This window comes from Monopterus albus, unplaced genomic scaffold (assembly GCF_001952655.1).
Source record: "Monopterus albus unplaced genomic scaffold, M_albus_1.0 scaffold258.1, whole genome shotgun sequence".
Classification (NCBI taxonomy): Eukaryota; Metazoa; Chordata; class Actinopteri; order Synbranchiformes; family Synbranchidae; genus Monopterus; species Monopterus albus.
Window position 1 is genome coordinate 690,024 of NW_018128138.1, and position 8,792 is coordinate 698,815.

The window sequence follows — 8,792 nt, forward strand, 5'->3', positions numbered from 1 at the left end:
TTTCTGTGGCATGCACATGTTCCTTTCTTGCTTTTTGCCTCATCAGCAGACAATGCTAACTGACTCTGATTGTATGGTTTTAACATGCTGGAGCCCTACTCAGATTCAGTTTGGAAGCAGATCACCCTGGCTTTGATTTTGAGAAATGTCACTGTGTCTGCCTGATCACTCTCACATAAAAGATTTCACTGTGGTTCCTCTTTTTTATGCATGCTCACATATGCACATATGGATAATCTCCTCTGAGTCAGTTCAGTAATCCACTCAAGTTGCATTTCATCACATCTGCCGCCCATTACTCCTCATTACCATCAGATGCTCAGCCTGTCAGACATGATGTTAACACATGTTAAATTTATGCTGCTTCATAATATAATGAGGACTTAGCCGCTTTGAAGCCTTGGAATTTTACATCGCACCCACTCTTTTCTTTACTTATGATGAAAGGATGGTGCAGTGGCATTGTTAGTGGCTTAAAAATTGAAACAAGTCTGAGTGAAGAATGTTTGTGTTTGTGTGGTTTCCCTTTGTGTGATGGTTGGTAGACATTGTGTTGCTTCACTAGGTCTGATGTAAACCAGTGACTTACTCAGCCCTAACTGCAGCACATGCACATGGAAATATACAGTATACTGTATGTGCAACTAGTGAACACATATACTCTTACCCCACTGCCTCTTATTGTCTCCTTGTGAAAATATAATAGCCTTCTAGTGATGTACCGGAGTTTATGATCATCTTATAAAGCTCTGCATATTTCAAAAGCACAATATTTGATATTCAGTCTGTATCTCTCATTCTTCCTGGCCAATTTTGATAATGTGATTGCAGACCTCTTTCTATTCAACATCCGCTTTTATCCAATAAGCTCTTGTCTTTTATCACAGGAAATTAAGTTGTCATCCTGTGTCTCCTGCATTAATGTGAATATCATTTCATTGCTGTTTATTAAATTCCAGGTACCAACTGGTGAGACAATGGCCAGAGGTGCTTCTAATAGTGGGGTTGTAATTTCTACTCTCCAGCTTGTCACTATGGTTTTTTTTCTTTACTCTTCACAGGTGGATCTTGGGTTCTTGCGGTTTGTCTCAGCCATCAGTACCCAAGGCGCCATCTCCCAGGAGACCCAGAGAATTTATTTTGTCAGGTCCTACAAAGTGGACGTCAGCTCTAATGGAGAGGACTGGATCACATTGAAGGAAGGATCCAAACAAAAGGCAGGAGATACTAGAGCTTAATTTGAGCTAGCAATGGTCTAGTGACAGCAGTTATAAGGCTAACCTACTTTTAAAAAGTTGAAAAGTATTTTTGCACCTGCCCGACTGGTGACTAAAAACCAACCCTGCAAATGTCCTGTACTTGAGATATCCCATCTCACCGCTAACTTCAGTTGCGGTCTGCACCAAGTTGCCAGTGGACTCCGCAAAAAATGGGATACCCAGATATGTACTTGAACTGTCTCTCAGCATGTAATTATGCACTTTGCTTTGTATAGTAATGTACCCACCATCTGTGTAAAAGGATTTACAGTATGAATATTTAGAGAACATACTACAGCACTAATACAGTCGCTACAGGGAGGTTAGTGTGAAGAATATAGCCTCTGGTTTATGTCAAGCACTAGTCAATGTGTTATAAAAGAAGAATGGATGACACAAGACTTGACAAACATGAACTAAAGGGGAGAGGGTCATAAGGAAACAGGGGAGGCTGTCATGTTTGAGCAGCTGGTAGAGGTATGTCCAGGAGGGAAAGGAGAAGAAAGGAAGAGGAATTGCATGCTTGACCGGAGCATGACAGGCTGTAACCACTGATTGCTGATCAGCCTGTCAAACAGGCCAGGTTTTGTTACAGCAAACACACCCTCCTCGGGGATTGTCTGGAGGGTCAGAGAGGCATGTGTGTCTTCACAATGTGTGACATGTAAATAAAAGAATCGATTGAAAGAGCACGAGGCCACAAGTGGAACAAAGATGCCTTCAACAGTGACAGAGTATCCAAAAAGGCGTGTTTGTGCTGCTGTGTAGACATGCCCCTGGGCCTGATTTTTTTAAAGTACATAGCCCCTTCTTTAATGTGGCGGCATAAAGGTGCCATGGTAAGACCAGCCTGGGTTTTTCTGGCCTCTAAAGTGCTTTTGTGCAGAGAGGTACCATTTGCTACATGCTGAGCCTGCATGTTTGGCATCTTAGCGCACCTCTGAATAAAGCCACTTTGCCATTAGCACATGGAGATGAGAATTGCTGAGACATTTAAGAGAGTGCATGACTTTGTTACAAGGTCCTTTAGTGATGTTGTTTATAGGTGTTGCTCAGGGACAGGGCATAGAGAGAAAATAGTCAGGCTAAATGGACTAATGGCTTTGCCCTGATGGTTATTTATATATAAGTTTTAGATACTCTGCTGGGGAGGTCAGGAGGTCATAGGGTCACCAATGGGACTTGTTTGCAAAGAATAGACTGTGATGGACTGTGGGGAGTTGTTTTTCTGAGTGTCAGTGGTGGTCAACTCTGACCTGTAAACTGCTGTAAAACATCCACTAGAGGACAGAGAAAGGGCATCTTGAGTCATTCTGATCTAGTCAACCTTACACATACTGCCTCAGGTTTCAGTCACAGGCCATGGTATGTTTGTGCTGCTGCATGTGGTGCAACAGGAAGAGCAAAGGAAAATGTCAGGAGTGGCAGTCACCACAACCAACACTTTTATGTGACATTAACCTCACAGAGAAATGATGTGTCAGGAAACACAGATCACTCAGTCGCTGTTCAAAATGAATGGGAGTCTCTTCTTACCTTGGTTCTCAGTTTTGTGAGTCACTATACAAACATCTCACACCAATTGCCACCATGCATTCAACATTTTTTGTCAGTGATTTGCTTTTTCTCTGCCTCTACCACAGGTTTTCCAAGGCAATACCAACCCAACAGATGTTGCCAAGACAATGCTGCCCAAACCCACGCTGACACGCTTCGTCCGGATCCGTCCTGTTACCTGGGAAACAGGCATTGCACTGCGCTTCGAGGTGTATGGTTGCAAGATATCAGGTTTGTACTGGTCATAACCCTGCTGTGCTGCATGAGTACATACACATCTCAGCACTCTCTTTGCTCACAGCTGCCACTGAAAACACAACTGGTTATATTCTAATTAAATAGTGAACTATTACAAATGCAATAATAGAATGATACCACTGACTTTGTTTATAATTTCTATACAACTCAGTGTTGTTTTAGCTCTGCTATTGTTACAAAATAGTTGGTATGGCCCATCCCAGCCCCAATTGCACAGACACCTTGAAAGGTGTAAGATGAAGCTCTGTTTCTGTCTGAGTCCTCTAAGGCTAAAGAAAGGTGCTGCTGTACATAATGGCGCAGTGGCACATGAAGAATGATTACATATTAATGCTACCTCATGTCTAGGTGTAGCTCATTCAATATAAATGGAACCAACAGCTGTCAGGCAGACAGAGTTGGAGTTGGGTAGGCTCGATAGAGTCCCACCACCTCCTGTTGATCTGGTCTCAGCCTCATCTTTAGCACAGTCTGTCTTTTGCTTGCAGAGCTTTGATTTTGGCAAAGCTCTTCTCATCTTTGCTTTTTTTGTCTGTTACTTTAATAAACAGTGTGTCTATGTAGCTCACTTTTATATGGTTCTAGCACATCTGTCTGCATCTCTATGGGTTTATGAGCATATTAACTGTGAATTCATACTTGCTTTTGTGTTTTGTTGTTTTGTACTCAAGTAAGGTGTAAATTTTACATGGGTGGGAAAAAACATTACACTGTGTTGTTAGTTAGCGATTAAGCCTTGGAATAAAGTGAGACTACAGATTAGCTGTAGGCAGTCCAGTGTTCTGTGTTTGCAAGCATGCAGTTATGCATTACATATGGGTGCCTGTTTATGTAATAGCAGAGGGCACTGTCGGTACAGCAGGGTTGCAGCTGCGCTGTGTGTTTGTGGCACACAACCAGACCACTGCACAGAGCACGAACATATCACAGGATCGAAGTTGGTGATGACATCAGCACCCTGGGGTGCTCTGAAGACACTGCCAGCTCCATTCCATGCTAGCACATTCAGAGAGAAAGAAACTATGAGGCTCTTGGGGGCTGTATAAACTTGGTGATTTACTCCTTTCTAACTTCAGTTATAAATCCCTGATACTTTAATGACAAACTTTCTTCCAAGTATCAAGAAATGTTTTGTATGTTTTCTTAAAAGTGCTGCCATAGTAACAGCCTAAACAGGGGTGGAGAGAATTATAAAATACAAATAGAGACACATTAATAAAAAGATGCACCACCGTCTTTGTAAAGATGCCACCATGTATATATATATCTCTCTTGCCGTCCACATGAATGCCACACAATACAAGTGAAATATAAAGTAGATGAGCAATAACACAAATATACATAGGCAGTAACACAAATCTAAGGCACTCAATAGCAAGTGAAGGAAGCAAATAAAAATTCAACAAGAACACAATATAATGCAGAGAGAATACTATATGCTACATGGGAGCAAATATTCAGTAGTGAGTGTCCAATTATGCATGTGCAAAATGAGAATGTACAGATGGAATTACATGAGGCAGATCCTGAGTCTGCTGTTTAGGAGTCTGATGGCAATCAGAAAGAAAGGGTTTTTCAGTCTGGAGGTCCTGCATTTCACACTTCCAAGCCTCCGACCAGAGGGTAGGGGTATGAACAGTCCGTGCTGGGGTGTGTGGGGTCCTTGAGGATGGAGGCAGCTTTCCTACACACCCTGCGGTAGTAAATGCTCTGCAGAGAGGGCAGTGGAGTCCTGGTGATCTTCTCCGCAGTCTTTACCACTATCTGCAGGCGCTTGCAGTCCATAGCAGTAGTGCTGCCATACCATATAGTGATGCAGCTGGTCAAGATGCTCTCAATGATGCAGCTGTAGAAGTTGCAAAGGATCCTAGGCAACATGCCAAACCTCCCCAGCCTCCTCAAGAAGTACAGCTGCTGTTGGGCCTTCTTGACCAGCTATGTGGTGTTAAGTGTCCAAGTATGTGGACGCCCAAGTATTTGAAGTTGCTCACCCTCTCCACTTCGAGTCCCCGGATGAACAGTGGCCGATGAGATCTCCCCTCCTTCCTCGTGTCCACTATCATCTCCTTCATCTTGTCCGTGTTGAGGGTGAGATTACTGTCCTTGCACCATGATACCAGACCAGCTACCTCCCTCCTGTAGGCTGCTTCGTCCCGCCAGTAATGTGACCTGTCACTGCAATGTTGTCCGCAAACTTTAGGATGATGTTGTCCTGGTGGGAGGCGACACAGTCCTGGGTGAACAGGGTGTAGAGTATGGGACTGAGGACACATCCCTGTGGGGTGCCAATTTTCGTGATAATGCTGGCTGAAGTCCTATTTCCAATCCTGACAGTCTGGGGCCTGCCAGTCAGAAAGTCCAGGAGCCAGTCACAGAGGGTGGGGTGCAGACCCAGTGTGGACAGTTTGTGGGTGAGTTTGTGGGGGACAACTGTGTTGAAAGTGAAGCTGTAGTCAAAAAAAAAACCTAGTCCAGTTTTTTCAGCACAGCACTATGCTTTCTTCCGAGATAATAGGACTGGCATTTCAGCAATAAAAACTCCACTTCTGGTGAACAGTGCTTATAAACAGTCCGTAAATCTCCACACCACGCACTGTTGATAAACACACACACACACTGCCTCCTTTTACCTTCCCTGAAGCAGCAGTGCGGTCTCCCTGATGTACAGAGCGGGTCTGTAGCTGAATCACAGAATCTGGGACTTTGTCAAAAAGCCAAGTCTCGGTGAGAATTAGAGCACAGCATCATCTTATTTCCCATTGTGTTGTAATCCTAGCTCCTAGCTCATCCAATTTGTTTGCCAGAGACTGTACGTTAGCTAGGAAGAGGCTGGGTAGTGGTGGTCGGGTAGCGTGAGCTTTTAGCCTAGCATGAAGCCCTCCTGTCTTGCCCCGTTTGCGTCTTTGTCTCCGGGTCACTCTCCTGATTTTAGCCTGCTCACTCGTGCCTGGTGCTGTTACGACCGAGCCGTATCTGAACTAAGGCAGGACTCAAGAAGGTGCAGTGCTCATACCCAGGCTAAAGAAATATTTATTTTAATAAAGACCAAAAAGGAAATAAGGGAGGCGGCAGGTGTCAGGCGTGGAGATTCTGCTGTGGGTCTCGGGCAGCTGGGGCTGTGGTAATGACTGGACCGCTGGAGGAGCAACCCGGGGTCGGAGGAGAGGTGGCGCACACTGTACTGGAACAGAGAAGGAGAGCGTGAGGGAGGACAACGGACATATGAGGGAAAGATGAAAAGGGCACAAGGACAGATGAACTGCGTGAGGGAGTGCTGGCTCGGGGAAGGAGAGCGCCACTGGCTGGACAGCTTGTCCCAGGAAGCAGGGACTGGCGTGGGGTACAGATGTTCAGCGGCAGAGCAGGTCAGAGGCAGTCAAGGAGAGAGGCTTGTGTTACAGCACGAAGACAGGAGTAAGTGCCGAAGCTTGGCCAGCCCGGGCACTTAATACAAATCTCAGGAGAAGAACTCAGGACGGGAGGGCGGAGCCCGCAGTGTAACAGATGGCACCAGGTAACAGTTCAAACAAACTCAAGGAAGCACTCCTCAGGTAATCAGTTCAAACAAAAGGTAAAGCACACCTCAGTTAATCACTCCACAAAAACACTCCTCAGTTATGCAGTTCAGACAAAAAAAAGGTAAGCGCGTCTCAGTTAAGCACTCCACACAAAAATGAAACGAAAAACACACTCCTCAGTTCAGACACTACAAGGTACATACTTCTCAGGAGGACAGTTCATAAAATAAATGAAACTGAAGGCAATCATCACCAGATCGAGAACAACATGATTTTTTTTTTTACCCGAATAGTTCAACGTTGGAAAACATGAGGATGGTGCACGGACCAAATGTAAAGCTACCATCTGAATGAAGAGAGATCATGTGGCGACGAGGACACACCAACGCCATGCTTATGTGCTGCTCTGATGATTGAGAGCAGGTGTGCCTTGCCGCCGAGAGTGTGCTCTTACGTGAGCAGGGGAGGAGTCACCGGCGGCCCTGATGCCTGCTGAGGAGGTGCTGGGAGAGGCTCGATTCCTGGATGCAACAGGTGCTTCGCGGGCTTCATGGGGGTAATGGTGGTTGTTGTTGTACAATGAGTTGTAGCTCTGGGGGTATGAAACCAGTAAACTCTGATCACTGTATGGTCCATCTTATTCCAACCTACAGGCAGAAACTTAAAGATGCGAAGCCTGTAGTTGTTAGGTATTTTTAGTCAGATAGATATTGGATAGATACTTTATGTATTAGAAATATTTAGTGGAGATAGGACGTCTAGTTAGACTGTTAAATGCTGAGACATGCTTATGAGTTTTTACAGGGTACATCTGGTCAAGGATAACTAGAGAGAAAAGTTGATGACTGTCAGCAGACAGGATGTTTAATGTTATTATTATGACGTGTATAACTGTAGCCTTAGCCATAATATGTTTTTATGTTTAATGTCACGACATGTCACTAGAGGTCGTGTGAGAATGTTTTTAGCTACACACCACTTAATCAACAGACACACACTCACATTGATTTGCTTCATGTTTTGACTACTGTTATGGCCAGCTGCAAAGTTGGCAACAGAGACGTCTCGGTTGACGTTTCTGTGTAGTATGGGGCTAGCGCAACCGAAGGGATAAAATTGTATAGGCCTGGTGGGTTCAGGGTCTTTCATCTTACATCTGCCTGCGTGCAGTTTGGAGGTGCAAGATACCTGAGCGTGTAATGTTAATTTTACCTGTGATCCTTTGAATAAATCAGCACTGTTTTGAAGTTACTTGGACTGTCTTGTTACCATTGCTAACTCTGAGAGACAAGAACCAAAGACCAACATAGTCAAAACAGTGAAGAGCTGGACTGAGGAGGCTAAGTCAGAGCTACAGGCCTGCTTTGACTGCACAGACTGGAGTGTATTTGAGACTGTAGCTACAGACCTGGACAAACTCACTGACAAGGTCACATCTTATATCAGCTTTTGTGATATGTGTGTGCCCAAAAAGTCCTTCTGTACATACAACAACAACAAGCCCTGGTTCACAGCAAGATTCAAGCAGCTTCATCGTGCCAAAGAGGAAGCTTACAGAAGTGGGGACAGGACTCTGTACAGCCAGGCCATGAACACACTGACAAGGGAGATCAGAGCAACAAAGAGGAGCTACTCTGAGAAGCTGAAAGCTCAGGTTTCAGCCAACGACCCCTCGTCTGTGTGGGGAAGCCTGAAAACCATCACTGGCTATAGAAAACCCTCCCACCTGCTGTGGAGGACTGTCAACTGGCAGACGACCTGAATGTGTTCTACTGCAAGTTTGACAATCAACACTCCCCTCCCCACTTCAGACCCAGCAGCTGCTCCCCCGGCAAGCACCACTCTTCCCTCCAGCCCCCCCACCTCTAATGATCTGTGAAAAGGATGTGCGTGGCCTCTTTAAAAGACAAAAGTTCAGAAAGGCTCCAGGCCCAGATGGTGTGACCCCCTCCTGCTTAAAAGCGTGTGCTGATCAGCTGGCCCCCATCTTCACACTTATCTTCAACAGGTCACTGGAGCTGTGTGAAGTCCCCTCCTGCTTCAAATGCTCCACCATCATCCCAGTTCCCAAGAAAACCTCCATCAGTGGACTGAACGACTACAGACCTGTCGCCCTGACATCTGTAGTTATGAAGTCTTTTGAAAGACTGGTGTTGGCCCACCTGAAGGACACCGTAGACCCCCTGCAGTTCGCCTACTG

The 8,792-nt window shown here is 45.3% G+C and overlaps 1 protein-coding gene across 4 annotated transcripts in view; it reads left to right on the forward strand.

Annotated features, from left to right (window-relative positions):
• The window catches only part of nrp1a (neuropilin 1a), a 79,620-nt gene that overhangs the window by 56,912 nt on the left and 13,916 nt on the right, over nt 1–8,792 (forward strand). For all 4 annotated transcript variants that reach the window (XM_020621331.1, XM_020621333.1, XM_020621330.1 and 1 more), the window contains 2 exons: nt 1,062–1,217; nt 2,903–3,047. In XM_020621331.1, the coding sequence (XP_020476987.1) occupies nt 1,062–1,217; nt 2,903–3,047 (301 nt within the window). The remainder of the gene's footprint in view (nt 1–1,061; nt 1,218–2,902; nt 3,048–8,792) is intronic.